The 20,926-nt window shown below is 36.8% G+C and overlaps 4 protein-coding genes across 5 annotated transcripts; 2 read left to right on the forward strand and 2 right to left on the reverse strand.

The window, feature by feature from the left end:
• The first annotated feature begins 1,050 nt into the window (after positions 1-1,050).
• On the forward strand, positions 1,051-3,934 carry LOC125197848 (ubiquitin-conjugating enzyme E2 28-like). Its single transcript, XM_048096370.1, has 5 exons — positions 1,051-1,191; positions 1,335-1,420; positions 2,576-2,703; positions 3,178-3,282; positions 3,513-3,934. The coding sequence occupies exons 2-5, from the start codon at positions 1,351-1,353 to the stop codon at positions 3,654-3,656; spliced, it is 447 nt and encodes a 148-aa protein (XP_047952327.1). The 5' UTR covers positions 1,051-1,191; positions 1,335-1,350; the 3' UTR covers positions 3,657-3,934.
• Positions 3,935-4,497: 563 nt separating this feature from the next.
• On the reverse strand, positions 4,498-9,074 carry LOC125197847 (CMP-sialic acid transporter 1-like). 2 transcript variants are annotated; one of them, XM_048096369.1, is made up of 10 exons: positions 8,943-9,074; positions 8,719-8,802; positions 8,435-8,512; positions 8,298-8,341; positions 8,060-8,138; positions 7,738-7,907; positions 7,281-7,467; positions 7,092-7,169; positions 6,325-7,015; positions 4,498-5,031 (listed from the first exon to the last, which is right to left on the reverse strand). In XM_048096369.1, exons 1-9 carry the CDS (start codon positions 8,991-8,993, stop codon positions 6,872-6,874), a joined length of 915 nt encoding a protein of 304 aa, XP_047952326.1. In that variant the 5' UTR covers positions 8,994-9,074; the 3' UTR covers positions 4,498-5,031; positions 6,325-6,871. The 2 variants fall into 2 exon arrangements, with proteins under 2 accessions (XP_047952326.1, XP_047952325.1); XM_048096368.1 differs by having other exon boundaries at positions 8,298-8,512.
• Positions 9,075-13,823: 4,749 nt separating this feature from the next.
• Positions 13,824-16,162, forward strand: LOC125197854 (light-sensor Protein kinase-like). Its single transcript, XM_048096380.1, has 2 exons — positions 13,824-15,799; positions 15,872-16,162. The coding sequence occupies exons 1-2, from the start codon at positions 13,975-13,977 to the stop codon at positions 16,012-16,014; spliced, it is 1,968 nt and encodes a 655-aa protein (XP_047952337.1). The 5' UTR covers positions 13,824-13,974; the 3' UTR covers positions 16,015-16,162.
• A 117-nt stretch (positions 16,163-16,279) lies between these two features.
• LOC125197853 (mitochondrial adenine nucleotide transporter ADNT1-like) lies at positions 16,280-20,651 on the reverse strand. The gene is made up of 8 exons (XM_048096379.1): positions 20,216-20,651; positions 19,943-19,991; positions 19,529-19,692; positions 19,216-19,253; positions 18,625-18,737; positions 18,417-18,530; positions 17,109-17,453; positions 16,280-16,703 (listed from the first exon to the last, which is right to left on the reverse strand). Exons 1-8 carry the CDS (start codon positions 20,371-20,373, stop codon positions 16,620-16,622), a joined length of 1,065 nt encoding a protein of 354 aa, XP_047952336.1. The 5' UTR covers positions 20,374-20,651; the 3' UTR covers positions 16,280-16,619.
• Between the last annotated feature and the right edge of the window lie 275 nt (positions 20,652-20,926).

Raw genomic sequence — 20,926 nt, forward strand, 5'->3', positions numbered from 1 at the left:
ATATATTATATATACATGGTGGATTTCTATTTATTACTAACGCTTAACCCAACAAAAATTATTTCCCCATACAATAATGTGATTAGATTGTAACTGCCATTTTAAATTATCATAATTATTACTAATACAATTCTTAATTTTGAAAGAAGTTACAAATCCTATAATTATTATTAATACACTATATTGTTTAATACAAATATATTTTAAAAATATTCTAAATTAGTACTCAAAACACAACTTTTATATGATGAAGATGTATAGATAGATTTTCATTTGTAATACCCAAAATGATATATGGACAAAGAAGATGCTTATTAATTATGATTCCCACATTTATCGATTATTAAATAATTAATTATTGAATTATAAATGCTATATGCATTGATTATCATGCCCAATTATCAAATATTCAAATTAGTCCATAATTTATAAGTATTTCAGAATGAGGATAAAACTTATAAATATTTCAAAAGAAGGCCAAAACTCGCCTTTTATATATGTATAGATTTATGGTAAAACTGAACCGAGACTTCTATTCGCGGACGGAGGGAGTAGTAATATAGCTGTAAAAATATGTAGATAACTAGATACTACTGTAGTAGGAGTACTGAGGAGACATTGTTCTAAGTGCTAGGGACTAAATTTTGATGTATGAAGGTTGTCAATCGCATTATAATATGTGGCTCTTCACTGAATAATTCAATTTGCTAAATTAATATTCCATGCGTCTTATAGAAGCAGACTAATTAAAAATAACAAAGATTTTTTAAAAAAGAATTTTTTTTTAATGAATATGAATTATTTCTACTAGAGGTATATAGAGTATATGATATACAAAAAATAGAGTAGTATCACATTTTCTTTCGCAAATTCAGTTTGATTAGTCTACGTATACAATGACGACAGTCAAAAATTGATAATCCTCAAATGCTATATTTGGAAGACTCCACTCACCAAATCATCGTAATTAAAATCCCGAATCACCACGATTATCATATCTAATTATAACTACTTAATTACAAAAAAGGCAATATTGCATATATAAAATTATGGAGTAGGAAAATAGGAAATAGGAAATAGGAAATACGTAGGAAATAGGAAAACAAATAAAAAGTCGCACTATATTCTCGTTAGCGTCAAGAAGAAGAAGCAGCAGCTGAACCAGAGGAAATTAGGGGGAGAAAAAAAAAAGTAAAAAAAAGTCTTCTTTCCTTCTCTCTCTGTATTTCTTTCAACGAATTCGATCGTTCTTATATATACGCAACCTGGGTTGTCTTAAATTTCTCTTCATTGTTTGTGGGCTTCATTTTTTGCCCTTGAATTCAATTTGGCAGATCTGATTCTTGAACAATGGCTTCGAAACGGATCTTGAAGGAGCTAAAGGATTTGCAGAAAGATCCGCCCACTTCCTGCAGCGCAGGTGTTTATTCGCCCAATTTTGTTCCTTTTATGATTTGTTTATGTTTTTGCACGGTGTGTTGGTTGATCTGCGAAATATCGATGTTTGCATGTGGGTATATTTTTTTCTTGTGGGTTTGTCGGATTTCGTTGTTTCAATCCATTTTTACTGGCAAAATTCATTCTTGGTGGTGCTAATCTGTGGGCCGGCATCTCGATTAGTGGTGGTTTGGCAAGTTTCTTTTTCCCTTTTCACGTGGGCTTGAGTGATTTGTAGTTTTGGTCTCGAATTTTCCTGTTACATATAAAAAAAGAAATAAAAAGTTTTTGGGGATTACTTTCTTCTTTTGTGCACAATAATGGTTGGTGTTAGTTCTGGCCCTAATTTTGTGGTGATATTGCCAATGATGTTTATTGAAAAGGGGAAAGGCTAAAAAGAAAGTAATTTGGGGCTTTCTGTATATTATCTAGTGACATTGGGATTTTGATAAATTTGTGCCCAGTTGATAAATTTGTCCCGCGAGTTCAGTTATATTTGTAGAGGCTTATGTTGCATAACTTTTATGAATTGAAGAATTTGCATTTTTGGCACTTCTCACATGTCAATAATCAGATGTCCGTCTAAACATGTTGATTCACGAGAAGCTGGGGATATCTGTGTCCAAATAGAGAGGCTGGTAGTGAGCCGTACCAAAATTATGATGCATACTGTATTTTACCTGTCCAGTGACTAGACCAGAGAACTAGCCAGAGAGGGTTTTGTTAATCTTCTCAAGTTCAACGTCAAGGAATTGGGCATTTCTTTGATTCATTTTCTAGCTTTTAGCAATTACTGTATCTTCTTTGGTGTTTCAACCAGTTTACTACCCTTTCAAGTTTGCTCGTTTGGTTATGATTCTGATTCAGGGAAGCATTGGATTATGAAGTGGATATTTCTAAGTAGTTATCTAACTAACTGTGTATGGTTTTCTTCCTGATTTTCTGCTGGAAGTTCTTGTTTCCAGTTAAGCATTATGAGTTATTGTTTGCCGGTTTAGACTTCATACCAGCCGTATTGTTTGAACAATCATTGTTCAGAATTACCCTGATTATGCTTGTCACTTGCAATTGCGAGTATTTATGTTATTCTTTCAATTAATGGAGTTGTTATCTTAAGCTTCCTTCCTTCTGTCGACAGGACCTGTTGGTGAAGACATGTTTCACTGGCAAGCCACCATAATGGGTCCACAAGATAGTCCTTATGCAGGAGGAGTGTTTTTAGTCACCATTCATTTCCCCCCTGATTACCCATTCAAACCACCAAAGGTATGGCATTTTTGAATCATTTGTGGATCTATCAACTCACTCTTAGTTTAATTCCAATTGATCGTACTCTGAATCTCTGATACTCTGCTGCATTTGAATACAAAGATGAATTCACATCTTTGTATTTGGTGACATGAACTGCTGCACAAAAATTATCATATCAACTTCATCTGACTGTAGTTGAACAATTCTTTTGCTAAAGATGTATAGTTTAAGAGAAAGTAGTTTTATCAGAACTCAGAAGTCTATCTTAAATTTTCATCGCAGTGCAATAATTGTCTGCCATGTCTAGTAATGGGTTGAAATAATTTAGGGAATTATTGAAATTTGAAGTATCGTCTCTTATTCATGGTTTCTTGTTTTTGTTTATTTGAACCTGAATTAATGTATACTGGAAGGTTGTTATTTAACCCTTTGACGTCATACTATCTGCTTCAAAATATCAGGAGTTATATTGTTGGTTGTGTTTTTCAGGTGGCATTCAGGACGAAAGTTTTTCACCCCAATATTAACAGCAATGGGAGCATTTGCCTCGATATCTTGAAAGAACAGTGGAGTCCTGCCTTGACAATTTCCAAGGTATCTTTACATTTTCTACTAGTTTACTGTGGTGCATTTAGCCGGATGATAAATATCTTGTGAAATCAAAACAACATTCAACACACTGATATGCAATCGTGCTCTATTCCGTATTCCAAAAACAAATTCTTCAATCATCTCATACAACATTTGTGTTTCAATCAGTCTGTGTTACACAAGACTTCCCTTCAGTTTTAAGCGAGTCTAAATAATAGTATGTGTATGTTCAGGTGTTGCTCTCAATCTGTTCACTTTTGACGGACCCTAACCCCGATGACCCTCTGGTGCCTGAAATCGCACACATGTACAAGACAGATAGGTCCAAGTACGAGCAGACTGCTAGGAGCTGGACCCAGAAGTACGCGATGGGTTAGTCTGAGATGCCCTCCCGATGGCTTAGATTTGCATTTATGTACAAATTATATCGTTCTTGGCCATGTTCTTGGTTCGGACCCTGGTAAGAAGAGCTTGAAACTGTCAAGCAATGGTGGTTTGAATTGTTCATATGGAATGTGTATTCAAGAATGACTGGATTTCGTCAATTGATCTTTTCTTTTCTTTTCTTTTTTAATCTGAAACTGGATTTGGTTCATTGATCTTGTTTGATCAATTTACTCACTAGTTATTACTATAACATATCTGTGTGAACCTATTTCTTCTTTGTTTTTTTGTGATCTTTACTTGTTTATTCAAATGTCATTCGTTTCCAATTTTACTTGCGCCATTCTTGGTCGAGCTTGTACCCACTTGCTTTTATCGTCTCAAAATGATTTTTATTAGAATTTGAAAGAGTCACTAAATTAGTATTGGGATGATGTTAAATTGTTGCATATTGATATTGGTACAGGGAACTGGATTAGTAGTATTTGGAAACTGGATTTTTTTATAAATTTTTTAATCTGAAGAAAAATATAAGTTGATTCAGGTTCAGTTCTCTTTTAAACCTAGAATTTCGACTATGGACAAAACAAGTGAGTGAGACCATATAGCCATTTAAAATGTCTTGTTCAAGGGTGGTGGTGACTTTAATGAAAAAAAATACTAGGAGTACTAAATACTACCCCCTCAATTTTTTTTTGTTAATAGAGGCATTTCTGAGTGTAATATGTTGAATAGATGGTGAAAAAAGTAAGAGAGATGAAAAGAGAATAGAGTAAGAAGAAGAATTACTTTTTGCCAAAAATAAAAATGACTTAAATAACTTGGAACTTTCCAAATAGAAAAATGGCTCTATTAACATGGAACAGATACGGACGGAGTATAGATTTAGTAGAAATAGGAGAAGAGTGTCACTTAAAATTTTTATTAACGAACTAATTCTTAGATGCACGACCCACACTGGCACTCACAATTACTACATTATTGTTAACACATTTACTGAATTTTACACAATAAGCATAAACCACACAAAACACAAGCAAACCTCAAAAACCCCATAAAAATGCTCCCATTGCAAATCTTCTCTTATGCTCCACATCCCCACTCACATGTAGCCCATACTCATTTAGCAAACAGTCCACTTTCCACTCCGGCATAGTTTCGTACTCCGCTCTATTATATCTCGGGTAGTGCAACGGCATTTGGAACCCGCCCCGGTTGCTCACCACCTGCCCATTTGGACGACCGTCACCACCACCGAGACCACCAACATTTCTAGGGGGTAGAGATTCAATCCCTCCTCCCATCATTTTATTTTCTTCCTAAGTTTTGACTACCCTTCTTAGAATCAAATGAGAGATCATTTTGGACCTATTTATAGTCAACAAACAATGTGAACAGTTAGGTAAAGGAAATAAATGTAGATTTATTTTTGAAAAAACGCTTAAATTTTCGATATGAATTATAGTGTTGTCAATTTTTGTACTGGCCTTTGATTGACCCTAAACGTCATTTTACGTGCATGAAACATAGGTTGGGGGCAAATGCAATTCACATGAGTCATAAATGGGAAACAAATTGAACAACTTTCCCCAAAATAAAAATATACTGCATATAGATATTAAGGTTTCTTGCTTTGTCAAATTATTATCTTTCATCTTAAATTTTATTTTTACCCGAAAAATATTTTATCTTATTTTGTACAAGTATCTGTGAGAATTATTTAATCCGAGTTTACATGAAGTTGCAAAGAACATTCAAAATTGAAAAATAAGTATACAAAATGACTTTGATATTAGTGAAAAAGGAAAGCTGGAAAAAACTGTAACCATCCCAATTAATAGTCAAATTAGCCGTCTAATTAGCACAAAGAAATGCTTAAACTTGTTAGCTAAGATGAAACGTTCAATGCATCTGTCGTTTCGTGTGTGGAATTTTTCGTTACATTTGAGGGATTTTTTCGATGTATCTATCAAGTCATTGGTATTATAACCGATATATTTCATCTAAGGGGTGTGATCAGTTGCTAACTTTCTAAAGTTGCTAACTTGTTAACTCATTAATGCAGTGTATTAAAAATGTCAACACGATGATATTAAAATGTCAACACATAATTTTGTTGAACTTCAATATAATGTGTTGATATTATATATTGACATTTTAATGTTCCCGTATTGACATTTTTAATACACAACATTGATGAGTTAACAATTTAAATAGTTAGCAATATAACACACCCCTTTCATCTAATATAGCATCTATGATACCCAGTTTGTGTAAAATGATCAGATCAGACATCTAAACTCAAGCCTATATACAATATCACATTTATAATTTCATTAGTATTCCTAATTATAGATTTATAAATTATAAGGTCCTTATCTTGGTTCATGAATTGTGGACTAAAGGATTTTAGGGGAAAACTCTCCCTCCAATAATAGGTGACCCTTTCTTGATATTGTCCACAAATCTTAGTATAGAGAGCAATAATTAATATGGGCAGCCAATAGAATTGATGCAAATAATTTGATGAGATTGCCCTTGAATGTAGGGCATATGGTATATGTACTTGCTTCTTTATATGAATTCAACAAAATTAAGCACCACACATTTTTTGGAGGCCATTTATAATGCAGCAGCAATTTGCAATGGAGTTGGTTGTACCTGGGAGAAAAAAAGGAGGCACTCCTCACATGGTGGCACAGTTCTCGTTGTCGGTTGTTATGGCCGCCCCCACCGGTGGTGGTGCTTGACGGAGAAATCACCCCGTAATTGCCCACCAAGACATATCACTCTTTCTCTCTCACATAGACACAAACACACAAAAAGGAGCTGTATAAACAATTGTGTAACAACTACTACAAAATATTCCAAAGTAGTGTATAACAAGATTAGATGTGGCTATACACCGATATAGACTTGGAACGGATGTTCTTATATGGTTCGTACACTCGAGTCTAACAAGATGAACTCGGATAGCAAGAATTTTCACGATCATGTACTCAGACAAGTTTTTAATACAGCTAACTAACTAACTAACTAACTTGCTCCTGTAAAAAATCATGTGGTGATTCTGTCTTAGTTCCATGTTTCTACAGGTTGCGACTCTACATTTTCCATCCTCTGAGGATTGGAAACTATTCCTCTCTGCAATTTCCTGAATGAAAAAAGGGATGATTCGAGAGGATTGAGGCTCACTTGAAGTTGAACTCTAGGAAGCTGTTCTTCGATTAGCAGAAACTTCATCCAGATTTTCAGGTGATGCTTTTGTCGTCAGAGGCAAGTCCACAAGCACGGTTGGAGGGGCAAAATACATGTGCAGTGACATCATGCAGATCACAATTCCCAAAAAGAGCTGCATGAGTTGATTATGTAAGACGAAAGTGGGAAGCACAAGATATGAAGAAAATCAGAGAGAATGTAAAACTCGCCTGAAGAGTCGGTTTGAAATGGAAAATGTACACAGATACCAGCATTGTCAATAACATGGCCATCGACGTTGAATACACCTGTTAATGAGGAAATTATTTTAAGCAATTGCTCCCATATTCTTAAAACTAAGTACATCAAATGACATTTTTCAGATAATTTAGCCAAATAAAGATTGAAGTAATAGGCACCTTAACAATGTTATCTGCATACTTCATCAACCACGATACTAGCAGTCCAGTTGAACCAAGATTTAGCACTACCAACCAAGTTGTTACACTATATCCATTGAAAAGGCGTCGCCACCATGGACCATTCTCGAATCCACTTCTGAAATCATCAGTAGCCAGTTTGGCCATGTTGAATATTGCACCAAATCTGAGAGGCATTCGCTACATCGCATCAATAAACAAATACCCTTAAAAGGCTCTTAATCTAAGTCCATACCCACAAATGAAGAAATAAAATGTAAATAGAAAACCCTTTGTCATCTCCACTTTCCCCCTTTACTACAGCAATGAATCATAGTTGCTTCATATATGAATATGTTGCCAGTCTGCTACGGCAGTTTATATGGAATAATTATATTAATCTCGTGTATGTAGAAACATTGGTCTGGTACTACGGCTACCAGAGAAAGAAACTCACGTGTATAATTGAATATTCTGCCAATATAAGCTGTCATTGTTCTTTTTCATCAAGAATTCCGTGTACACACCAGCCAGAGCAGAGAGACAAGCTGATAATACACCCAGCATGTATCCTTGAATTGGAGACGAAAAGAGCGACTCACAAGAAGTTTCTCCACAACCTTTGACCTGTGCCATCATTAGACAATAAGATTCAGACTACAAGGCAAGTTATGCTTACATGAAAAGCTATGCGACGAGTAAGGCTAGTGATCATAATTCAACTCCCATTCGCCATTGTGGTTTAAATTAAACTAGAAGAGTAAGTAAAACCGACGTACCTGGCTTGTGGTTGTTCCAATAGCCAATAGAACGATAGCCATCCACTGCAAATTAGAAAGCTTCCTCCTCAAAAATAGCCTAACACGGGAAATGAAATTATATGCCAATTGTAGAGCATCAACAACTACATAAGAGAAATCTGCGCATAGCTCCTATTAAACGAAGCAGCTTCAGTTCTTGATAATGATAAGTGATATGTATACGAACCAACGAGAGAAAGTGAATAATAATAAGCACCTGAACAGTATTCCAGTCGTAACAATCTTTAAGTTTCCCATTATCTGATAAGTGGAGGTATCAACATAAGTCAATGTGGCAAACTGCACATTGTTGTGAATGAGGTATATGATTGACGGAATCGGATACAACCGTACACTTCTCCAATCAGTCGTGATTTTAGGAGGAGGCGATGCCTGGCATTCTCTCCACAGCATCAAACTAGACACAATTAGCTGCACCCAACCAGAAACATGATACTAGTTAATGAAACTGCATAAACTTAAAGTAATGAACATAAAAGCACTAAAACTTCACACATAGTATAATCCCAAGAAAATATTCTGATCTTCTAATTTCATACTTTTACTCTATCAATAAGCAAAAATCGAAAGATTGCTAACACAAGTAGCCATACATTTCTAAGAATGAATGCACTTACCTTAAAAACTTCAGCAAGAAAAGGCACAGTAGCATAGTCATACTTGTACCCCCCATTACTCTGAGACAATGTCGTCAATATACCCTGCCAATTTCAACCAAAACGAACAAACCCTCAATCCAAAATCACATTTTTGGGGGCAATTTTCAACCAATCCACAAAATCAAGTCCGTATGGAACAAGTATTTAAAAGCTTGAGCTGTAACCAGTGAGGGAAAGTGAACCTGAGAGCTTGTGAGAACGGTGAGGAATGAAGCGACGACGTACCACTGCATCTTCTTCTCCCTTCACACTGTGAAATTGGATTCGGAGCGGATTTGATCTCGCGTGAGCAATTGCGATTGCACCCCTTTGATTTGAGAGTTTCGAAAAGAAACCCCTATACTTTGTATTATTGTAATTGTGCCGCGAATATTTTATTTGCATTAATTTAAAAATATTATTTGCAGTAATTCTCTTTAACCTTTATGATAATTTTAAAAAAATCTTGTCAATAATTTATATTGGATATATAGGTCGTAATTTCAAAATTTTAACACACGTTCCTTGTAGAAGTAGGGAAACCCAACGACATAGTAGGACTACATAACCTAGGACTAGGAGGATTCAAGTCATGGAATAAATAAACACTAGATTATAGAGAAATAGAATTACAATGCACTGGTCTGATTGGTATCCTATTGGGTATTCCATAACAGTGGGTCTTGCTATTATTGTGGGAGGTTTTCAAACTTCTTGTTGTTCGGCTTGTGATTGAAGTTTGACACGTGCACCGGGACGGAGGGAGGGGATGGCGGCTGCGCCATCTCCCTAGGCGAGTACGCAGCCGGGGTATTTGTTAATGTTTGTATTCATTAAATTAGGGTATGGCACTAATAAAGGAACAATGATGACGTGTAATTGAACATGAGAATATATAGAAAAAGAAGCGAGCGGAAATAACTTAGTTATATACAAATAATGAAATTTGGTCAAATTCTGATCGAATATGAAAATAGAATATTACTATATCATAGTATGAGCTTTCTATTTCACAATTGGGCCAAATTTTCCAACGCTTATGTGTATTAACGTTTAAAGAGGTGCCACTTATATGTATTAACTATAATAATAACTAAGCGATACATATTTATATAAAACGTGTTATACTTGTTTTTGAAATTAAATAATAATAGTAATATATTTCCTCTTTATTGTAATGAAATGATGATGTTTTAAGTATTACTCCTACTAAACAATATCGTAGAAATTTTCGCTGCCACATTACGATTGACTCCATTGGAATTAGCACGGGTGGAATAATTACAAATTGAAAGATCATGATTTAATATGTTATTTGCAAATTTATATATAGCACTAACCAAAGACCTAACTCATCCATATTCCAAATTATCACTATTTATTTCTCAATTCCACTTTGAATTTCACATGTTATACTACTCAAATCACGATATAAACTCTATCAGCTTCAAACAAAGTTTTTAACACCCGAATCAATGGAGTGCTCAAAAGTCATTAAATATTTAAATCAAACAATGATTGTACCAGTTCTTCACAGCCTTAGATGGCATACGCCATGGTTCGGCAGGAAGATACCTAGACACAAGTCAGACGCCATGGTTCGGCGTGAAGATTTTTTTTTTCTCCTCACTTAACTCAATTAACACAAATTTCTTAAAATCCCAAGCCCAAAAGAAAATGGAGCATGTTTTGTCTAACATTCTATTAATTGTTTTTTTTTTTTATGAGTTTTGAATGCAAAATAACTCAAATAATGGATTTTAATATGCCTAAAGGCTATCAATGTTTACAATTTAGAAAGATTTTTGTGTGGGTGTAATACGGCTCAGTTGGAGTATGAACATAATAAAAGTTATGACCGATTTATGAAAATTGCCTGAAATAGTAAAACCTATAGCGGGCTGGTAAATTTGCAGTCCATGAACGGAACAACGGACCACTGAACGAGTTCGATTGATTTTCATGATTTTTTATCTCACGGGAACAATTGCGATGGACGATGGTACCACTTGATTTGGGAGTAGGGAGAAGAAACCCCTATATTTTGCATCATTGTGACTTAGCCACGATTTACTAATTGGGATTAATATGTATCCAACAATGTAAAATCATCGTTGTTAATTGTTTTATAGTGAAAATGTAGCCATGGGCCCATAACTCTAATTTGATGATGAAGCACAATCAGTATTATAAAAATAATTATTGATTTTTTTTATTGAATAAATATAGATCCTAGTTTGGATGGTTAAATAAATAATGGAGTATCCTTCTAAAAATTAACACCCTTTAAGAGGACTGAAAGTTTCGTGATATCTATATCATGATAATTTTGGGATTCGAGAATAATATATGCGAGACGCAATTATAAAGTGTATTATATTTAAATTAGTTTTAATACTAATGTTTTGTTTTTCACATCTTAACCACTCTTCACCCAAAATTACCATATAAGAATAAAATATAATGGGTCTTTTATGTTTAATTTACCGTATCTTGTTATTTTATAGTGGGATATAGGTCCTAATTTGACGATGATGAGTAACTTACCAAATTTAATAGCATAAATTGAATTATTTATCATAACCTTGTAGAAGTAGGAAACCCAACAAGGAAACAACAATTACTGTATATATAACCTATATAAGTCATGTTATGCATGGTTTCTCCACTTGAATAAAATTGCAATGGACTTCATCGATTGGTTTGCAATTGGGTGTTTAATAGGAGTGGTTCTTGTTTTTATTGCGGGAGGCATTCGAATTTGTTGTTGTTCGGAGACGAGTTCTGTGGGGCCGGGAAAGAAGCAGCGCGTGATGGCTTGTGCTAGATTGAAGTTTGACACGTGCACCGGGAAGGAGGAAGGGGACGGCGGCTGCGCCATCTGCCTAGGCGAGTATAAGGCCGGGGAGTGGCGCGCAACCATATCTGAGTGCAAGCACCGGTTCCATGCTGAATGTGTAATGGAGTGGATCAAGCTTAAGTGCACTTGCCCCTTGTGCAGGCATTATCTTGTTTGATCGATGTACGTACAAAGTTCACTCAATTTTTTAGTATGACTATATGATAAAGATGTGCTCCTACAATATTTGTATACGTGAAATTAAATTAGGTTATGGCATTGATAAAGAAACAATAATGATATGTTATTAACCATGACAATATGAACAAAATTAAGCAAACAATATGGAAAATAGCTAGATATATTCTATAACAATTTGAGTATTAAATCACGAATATTCTATTTTTTAATTTTCCAACGCTTATGTGTATTAATTTTAATGAGACCATTCCACTTATGTGTATTAATTTAAGTGGATATGGCTAACTAAGCGGCACACATACACAAAATGACAAAATCGATGTTGTTTTCAAAATTAATAACAGTATATTTTCCTCTTTATTATGTTGCTTTGAGTATTACTAAACAATGTCATTTTATTCCGGGTGCCATATTATAATTGACTTCATCGGAATTAGTATGGATGGGAAAGAGGGCGACCATTGTAGAATCAACCTCTCTCACATAGGTCTAATTTGATGATTATTGATTTTTTTATTAAATAAAATAAAGATCCTTGTTTGGAGGGTTAAATAATTAAGTAACAGAGTACTATCCTTTTACACAACCATACCCTTTAGAGGACTGAAATTTTCGTATGATGATAATTTTGTGGGATTTCGAGGATAATGCATGTGAGACGCAATTAAAAGTGTATTATATTTACATTAATTTTAAAATTATTGCCGATTTTTGTTTTTCACATCCTAACCACACTTCACCAAAAATTACCGTACAAGAATAAAATATAGAAGGAAATAGAGATCCCCGACTTCACTAATTGTTACAATTATCAATAGGATCTAATTTACAAGAATTTAAAGAGGGTAACTTATCAAATTTAAAAGCACAAATTGAATTATTTATCACTGGCCTTGTAGATGCATAGTAATGTGATGCATGATTTCTCCTCTTAAGGCACAACACATCCCTAAGCACAAATACAGTTATAGGAGATTATAATTAATCATAAAACATATAATAAAATTACAATGGACTTGGGCGATTACTTTTATATTGGATCAATGCTAGCATTTTCTGTTACTTTTATGGTGTTATTACACTGCCCTTGTTGTTTTTCTGAGATGCCTAGAGAGCCGCAGCACGCGGTGGCTTGTGCCAGATTAACGTTTAACACGTGCACCGAGAAGGAGGGAGGGGACGGCGGCTGCGTCATCTGCCTAGGCGAGTACTTGGCCGGGGAGCGACGCACAACCATACCCGACTGCGAGCACCGGTTCCACGCTGTTTGTATTGCACTTGCCCCCTATGTTGGCATAATCTTGTTTGATGTACACAATTTATTCACTCAATTTTTTTAGTGTGAATATATGATCAAGATGTGTTCCTACAATTTGTAATTAAGAAACAACAACGACACAATATAATTAGACAACAATATAGAGAAAAAGAAGCAATATGGAAAATAGTTCGATAAATTCAAACTGGTTTGACAAAATTTTCAACTGGATGTAAATAGTAGTTTAGATGCTATGACTGGCTAAATGACTCGGATGTGTTCAAAACCGTATTGTTTTTGTTTACAAGTAATAGTAATATTTTTTTCTCATTAATGAGACGACGAGGTATTGTTTTCATCAGATGTTTTATCAATGTAGGATATTTTGACTACCACATCACCATTAACTTCACCGGAATAGCACGAATGTGACTTGCAAAAAGTTAAAACTTCTTATTAATATTTTATTTTGAATCTTAGAAACTAAAAAAATTTGACCGAAATTCATAATTGAATAATAATTATCCATATTCCAAATTATCACTGTTTTTTTTTAATTCCCCTTGGATTTTTCAATTTTCATACGCTACTACCTAAATTATGGCTTTCAATATCCATTCTGTTTTTAAAGAATTGAGAGAGCGAGAAAGTGGCCTTTTAATCTACCTCAAACAAAACAAACCATAATAGAACCAAACATGTTTCCGATTTGTTGGGAGTAAAAAATCATTGGAAAAAAATCATTCCAAAGCATTTCTTTTTCCAATTCAAATCCATCCAAGAGAAAACAAAGTGTTTGTTTTCTCTTGGATCTATCTTTCACAATCATCAAATTTCTGCATGCAAATTCATCACTCTTCCCATGAAACAACACCAATCCCTTCATCTAATCTAATATAACCTCCCCTCTCTCGTTCCCTCATCTCAGATTCAAGAAATGGAGCAATTCAGACAAACAGGGGAAGTTGTGGGAAGCTTGAACGCATTCATGGTGTTCCAGAACAACCTCTACAATCAAAGGCAATGCTCTCTTCTCGTAGACATGCTCGCCTCCGGCTACACGACGATCGCAGAGATGATGAAAACCAACCTCAAATACAAGGAGAAGAACGCCAAATGGAAGATATTGGAACAGCCTTTGAAGGAGCTTCTCAAAGTGTACAAGGAATGCGAATCCTACGTCAAGATGTGCCTCGAAACCAAGGATTTCATGGCCAAATCCATCACGTTGTATCACAACTCCGACTGCGTTGAGTTCCACATACACAACCTCCTCAGCTGCCTCCCTGCTGCAGTGGAGGCCATCGAGATGGCCGGACATATCGCAGGAAATGATCACGACGATATGCAGAGGAAGAAGACCGTCTACGCTTTTAAATACCACAAGGGCTTGAAGGATCCGAGGATCTTCCAGTTGATGTTCGGGCAACAATATTTGGTGTCTCAGGATTTCTGCAGCAGAATGGAGTCTGTCTGGGATGAGGACAGGCTTTTCATTCTCAAGAATCTCCGAGAACGTGGCTTGGCTTCGAAGGTTTCTGACATCCTTCTCAGCGACACAATGTTGCCTAGCACCATCTTGGTGAACTCCAAGGACTACAAGATTAGGAGGAGACTAGGGACCGGGAAGCAGTTCAAGGAGATCCAGTGGCTAGGCGAGAGCTTCGCTCTGCGCCACTTCCACACGGAGGGTGTTGAGGAGCTGCAGAAAGAGTTCGCCGCGGATATAAGCCTCTCCCATCCCAACATAATGCACACTCTGTGTGGCTTCTGTGATGCGGACAAGAAGGAGTTTTTCTTGGTTATGGAATTGATGCATAAGGACCTCTCCACTTATGTCAAGGAGCTTTGTGGGCCCAAGAAGAAGGTCCCGTTTTCCATCCCCGTGGCTGTTGACCTGATGCTGCAGATAGCCAGAGGGATGGAGTATCTCTACTCGAGGAGGATCCCTCATGGAGAGCTCAGTCCCTCCAGCATCTTGATCAAGCCACGGTCTCATGGGACGGGGGAGGGATTCGTCCAGGCCAAGATCACAGGTTTTGGCCTGGATGCCTCCATCCGGAGGCTTACTCAGAGCACGCCTGCAGACTCAGGGGAGCTGCCGTATATATGGTATGCACCCGAGGTTTTAGGTCAGGAGACGCAAGGGAATGTTGAGAAATGCGACGTGTACAGTTTTGGAATGGTGTGTTTTGAGATCTTGACGGGGAAGGTACCTTTCGAAGATGCTCATCTTCAAGGGGACAAGATGAGCAGGAACATTAGGGCCGGGGAGAGGCCGTTGTTCCCGTTTCATACGCCTAAGTTCTTGGCTAACCTGATCAAGAAATGCTGGCACACTGATCCGGCTCAGAGGCCTAGCTTCTCTTCTATATGTAGGATCATACGTTATACCAAGCGTTTCTTGGCTATGAACCCTGACTACGGTCAGCAGGAAGGGGTGCCGCTGCCTCCGTTGGACTTCAGTGATGTGGAGGCCACCTTCGTGGCGAGATGTGCAGCTTCCGACAAGATGCATGTGGTGTCACAGATACCATACCAGATGTTTGCTTATAGGGTTGTGGAGAGGGAGAGGGCCAGTGCAAGTCAGAGGGAGACCTCCGAGTCGGGTAGTGATGGGGGCGAGGAGGCACCCGCCTTGACAGTGGACGACTCATGGGCGGCGTTGAAGGAGAGGAGGATGAGATCACTGCCGTCCATTGAGACCGTGGCTAACAAGCTCCCACCAACAAGCAAGTCTTTGGATCTCAAGTCAAAGCCAGGTTTGAAACGCCTTCACTCTGAGTAGTATATCAAAATCTAGAAGAATGTATATTGACCGTGTTTTGTAACAGGGACGCCGAGAGGGAGGGTGTCGAGGCCACCGCACACACCCGTTGGGCGGCCGGCGAGGATGAATTCTGAGAGCAAGCTGGTTGTGGCGAGCCCAAGATCAAGACGGCGGCCAGGTGCTTCTTCGGATTCCGAGTTGAATTAGGACAGCAGGATCATCGGAAGCCAGTTTCGACGCCATTTTACACAGGTTTAGATAGGCAAATCAGGCTTTCTACTATTAGCAAAGTCCGATACCAACATACTTATGATGTTTCTGTATCTCAAAGTTTGAGGATGTTCTGCTACTCTGACTAATGCACTTGTACACCTGATGTTTGCCAACTCTTCTCCATTACCAGATTTCGTATATTCCATCAAATTTCAAATAGCAAAAGAAATGCATAATCACAAGGGCACTCAGAGAAAAATTCAAACAAGAGATCATCCAATTTTTTTAATCAAAATATAGCAATTCCAAAAGGTAGGCAGGTTTATTGAACAAAGCAAATGCCATGTACAAAAATACTACTAACTCACTTACTCACTCATCAAGCATAGACCTAAACAGCTAGTTTATGGCATTGTTCTTATTATTAGCTAATATTACTACCATGAAGGCAAAATCCATAGTAAAACCTATAAGCAGGTGATGTAGGGGTTCGCTTCTCTTCACGAAAGAGAAACGTCTTAGATCAAATTATTATCCTCGTCCAGCGAACAAAAATCATACTGTAAATTGAATGAAAATTAGAGCTCTATCTGCTGGCATCAGTCAGATATTCTAATCTCTACTCCCAGCAACTCTTTCACTTGTTCGTATGTCACAAATGCAATGGCTATTGATGGGACAACCTGAATAGAGACGGAAAGTGTGCATCAGGCAAAGCAAGCAACTCACTATTACTAAGTTACATTTGTCTAAGAATTGAATATTGCTGTTGTTAGTCACTATTATACAGAAGAAAAAATACACAAATCGCATACGCGGACCACAGTGGTGGTCGCATCGTGAAGGTAACAGGCTGTGACACTTGCTTCCCACAATGGGATTATGGGAGCACCAAGCACCAATACCATGCAGGATGCAGCACTAAGAGATTCTTTCTTTCTGTCCCTTAAGTCTTTTAATAATAATTGTGACTAGAAAAATACGAAAAACTATACCAAATTAAAGTGGAAAATTAAACCAAAAGCTCTATCTTATTCAGGTGATCAAAAGAAATATCAGAAAAGCATAAAAAGTAAAAGTAGACTGACCTTCACTGAATTGGGGACCAATCCTTTGTATAATGCTCGGAAGCCCTCATGTCTAACAGTTTTCCTGAAAGCATCAACCATGCCACTGTATTCGAGGGGAGCCTTACTTCTCCCATCACCGGTAACAATTGAAGCAGCATTATTCCACCCCACCATCTGCATTCTGCGGCGAATGACGTCAAGAGGGTAAGCAACAGTTTGTCCAACTGTGCCTGCTGCTGCCCCACATGCAAGCCTTGTAACTACACCCAATTCATTGTCTTCAACGAGACCAAATGGCTTAGATTTAATCAAGTAATCTTTGAGAGATTCATAAACAGCAAAGTTGAGGCCAACATATGGTACCTGCAAAGAAGTTGCCAAACCAACAATGTCAGAAAGGGGACCCGGACCAATCATGTATTCTTATCATGATAATATTGCCTACAGCCCATTAGCTAAATCATTTCAAAGAATTATTAATCATTTTTAAAAAAATAACAGCAGTTAAGAAGATTTGGTTTGCACGGAATAACCAATGCGCTTGAGAAATTAATAACTTCATATAAACTAAAGTAGTTGAGCTAGAAACAAGGATTCAAGTAAATTCGTAATTCTATCACTTGATTAATACAAAATTAGTTGAGCTAGAAACAAAGATTCAAGTAAATTTGTAATTCTATCACTTTATTAACCAATCATGTATTCTTATCATGATAGCATTGCCTACAGCCCATTAGCTAAATCATTTCAAAGAATTATTAATCATTTTTAAAAAAAATAACAGCAGTTAAGAAGATTTGGTTTGCACGGAATAACCAATCCGCTTGAGAAATTAATGACTTAATATAAACGAAAGTAGTTGAGCTAGAAACAAGGATTCAAGTAAATTCGTAATTCTATCACTTGATTAATACAAACTTAGTTGAGCTAGAAACAAAGATTCAAGTAAATTTGTAATTCTATCACTTTATTAATACGAAACTAGTTCAGCTAGAAACAAGGATTCTAGGAAATTAGTAATTCTTTCAGGTATATCAAATATCAATGCTCTTTAGAAACTGGGGATTTTACTTCTTAAGACAGAGTTGGTTGACTTGGTTCAACTGTATCATTTTTAATTGATACGCAATGGTTTTTTACGTTAATAGCCAATTGCAGCGGTCAAGGGTAAAATAACATTTTCCCCCTTATAATATAGAATGCAAAGTCTCGAATTAAATAAAACCTTTAATCCTTCATTATATCATAAACGGACAGAAAAAATTAAAGAAATTATCGCCAGTCTATTACTGTAAGACCTAAAGTATCTAGCATGGGAGAACTTACAACTCCAATGACAGATGGAAGCCAGCCCTTATACAGAGCACGGAAACCTTCCTCTCGAAGCACGGTTGATAAAGCATGAACCATTCCTCTATACTGATAAGGGGACTTGTCTGTCTGCAGAAGAGGATAAACAAACAGATACCTGAATACTAGTACAAGAAATAGCTTCCCAAAAGAACGCTCATTGGAAAAAAAGGACCTGCATTACCTGTACAGTAAGTCTGCCTCGGACCATGTCCATCGGGTATGTAGCAGACATAGCAATTATCCCAGCACATGCTCCCGCTCCGAGACGTAATAAAGGAGTCAATTCAGCGTCCTCTGTAAATCCAAGATAAAGAACACAGGCATATTTAGCAAGTAGCCAAGTAGCAACTCATACATCCCTGAAGTTTCAAGTTGCATGGAAGACGGTGGTTTACATAGTAACAGGCACTGCTTTCACAACTCCAACTCCTTAGAATGAAATTAAACTGGAAGTACAGACCCAAATATAACTGTAACCTATATGTTGGCAGACAATCATTTTATTTTATACATATATCGCTGAGTTCTTAAGACAATATGCTACAACACATGGCTGGTGATAATAGATTAAAAACTGAGTATATTTTTAGATCATTCTGATTATTAATTTCTTGCTTACAATTTCATTGCACTGATAATTAAACCCTAAACCCAAAAATGAGATCCAGCATATCAATATCCAAGAAAAAGCGAAAAATACAGTAATATAATATACTGAAACTAAAACTTTGAAATATTCCACGTGCATGATAAGTTGATAACAAAAACATACCGTTCCCAGGTTGCTGCCGGTACAAATGCAATATACCCCTATTCCAACATAAAATACGAAGTCAATCCATGCAAGTATGGTGATCAGTGTATCAATTAATGAGTGATAGCTATGAAATGCTGGCATCAATGAAGCATAAGCCAAGCTATTCTTTTACATAAAGCAGTGGCATAGTCTGAGTTTCATGGTTACGTAATATCTTTCAAAAAGACTAGTCTAATAGTGCAAGATATCCAAGGAAAATAAAGGCTGCAGCATCCTGTCATCACATAAACACCACTGGAGATGCAAAACACCAATAGTAGGACCATACTTGGATGCTTGCTCATAGCTGAAGAACTTCACGGCCGAGTTCGGGACAATACGAGCACAATTTGCGCCATTTCCTTTAAACAGTCCTCGAAGACCCTCAGTTCTCCATATATACTTCAAACCTTGAACAGTACCAGAATATTTTATGTTATGCGGATTTTGAACCTGTCAAAGAACATTAGTTTTCCAGGATACATTAGCTCAATGATGGATAATTCCATATATATGAATTCGAGACGGTCAACAGTCGCAGAGGCAAAAAAAAAAGGAAAAAGTAAAAATAGCCTCAAAGAAACCAAACATAATTCACTAGACATGATCAAAAGAGCATGTCTTTTGAGAAAGGTTAGTGTTAAATTATCAAAATACCAATGGAACGAGATAAGAGAATGCTGCTTAGTTCAACATGGCTAACCTGGAGCAAAATTTTCAATCGCTCCAATGGAGCTACAGCAGTCCGAGACCTGTGACAATCAAGCAGCAGAGCACAAATCAATCAAACCAAAGTCAACATTTTCCACAAATTAGATATTGTTTGCAAACTAACAGAGTACATTGCTCATGAATACACATACATATCCGGCTGCTCTGTGTCTCAAAATGATGAATAAAAAAGGGAACATAGAAAATGAAAATTCGGATAACCTATCGACGAATAAACACAACGTAACAAAGATCAGAAACTTACACTCCTCCTGCGACGCCTCCGGCGATGAGAGATTTGCAAATGCTGTAGACTTGGTACTTAGAAGGCTTGATTTCTGCCTTCGCAAGCTTCGCCTCCTCAGCCAGATTAACGATCTTGGACACCGCCGAGTTGTTCGCTTTCACATCTTCAGACGCCATTAAATCAACTACTCCGCGAAATGAATCGATCCAAAATTATAAATAAGAAAGTGAAATTACCACCAACAAAAACCCTAGGTTTACGAAGATCGAATCGAGGCAAACATTCTACTCGCGGAGGACGGTGGTGGTGGTGGTGGTGGTGGTGGCGGGAAGCGAGAGAGTGGAGAATGAATGGGAGAGAGAGGCGGAACAAAGAGAGTGAGCGAGTGAATGACGGCTACTTGGACATCACCGGAATTTAACGAATCTTGAGATCAGAGAATCTCGTGTCTCGCTTCAACTCCTTGTACATTGTGCTTTAACCATAATACGTTCGTGTTTTTCTTTTTTATATAATTTTCCCTTTTTTCGGTATACACAACGAACTTCGTCGTTATTTATTTTATCCACGTATAAATAAAAATAAAAATAAAAATAAAATAAAATAATGATTTACGAGCTTGCTTAAATCAATAATCTCTGATTCTAATGCGATTTCTTTTTGCATAATCTACTCAAGTAGGGTTTGATCTCGTCTTTTTTTCTTTCTTTTTTATACTCCTATTACGAA

The sequence above is a fragment of the Salvia hispanica genome, unplaced genomic scaffold (genome assembly GCF_023119035.1).
Source record: "Salvia hispanica cultivar TCC Black 2014 unplaced genomic scaffold, UniMelb_Shisp_WGS_1.0 HiC_scaffold_1025, whole genome shotgun sequence".
In the NCBI taxonomy this organism is placed as follows: domain Eukaryota; kingdom Viridiplantae; phylum Streptophyta; class Magnoliopsida; order Lamiales; family Lamiaceae; genus Salvia; species Salvia hispanica.

Coding starts and splice junctions, on each gene's coding strand:
- LOC125197848 (XM_048096370.1), top strand. CDS start 1,351: ATGGCTTCGAAACGGATCTTGAAGGAGCTAAAGGATTTGCAGAAAGAT. Junction 2,704..3,177: donor ACCCATTCAAACCACCAAAG/GTATGGCATTTT, acceptor TGTGTTTTTCAG/GTGGCATTCAGGACGAAAGT. Junction 3,283..3,512: donor CTGCCTTGACAATTTCCAAG/GTATCTTTACAT, acceptor GTGTATGTTCAG/GTGTTGCTCTCAATCTGTTC.
- LOC125197847 (XM_048096368.1), bottom strand. CDS start 8,993: ATGCAGTGGTACGTCGTCGCTTCATTCCTCACCGTTCTCACAAGCTCT. Junction 8,513..8,718: donor TTCTTGCTGAAGTTTTTAAG/GTAAGTGCATTC, acceptor GGTTGGGTGCAG/CTAATTGTGTCTAGTTTGAT. Junction 7,908..8,059: donor TTGGAACAACCACAAGCCAG/GTACGTCGGTTT, acceptor ATGATGGCACAG/GTCAAAGGTTGTGGAGAAAC.
- LOC125197854 (XM_048096380.1), top strand. CDS start 13,975: ATGGAGCAATTCAGACAAACAGGGGAAGTTGTGGGAAGCTTGAACGCA. Junction 15,800..15,871: donor GGATCTCAAGTCAAAGCCAG/GTTTGAAACGCC, acceptor GTTTTGTAACAG/GGACGCCGAGAGGGAGGGTG.
- LOC125197853 (XM_048096379.1), bottom strand. CDS start 20,373: ATGGCGTCTGAAGATGTGAAAGCGAACAACTCGGCGGTGTCCAAGATC. Junction 19,992..20,215: donor GGAGGCGTCGCAGGAGGAGT/GTAAGTTTCTGA, acceptor TGATTGTCACAG/GTCTCGGACTGCTGTAGCTC. Junction 18,738..19,215: donor CCGGCAGCAACCTGGGAACG/GTATGTTTTTGT, acceptor TTGGATTTACAG/AGGACGCTGAATTGACTCCT.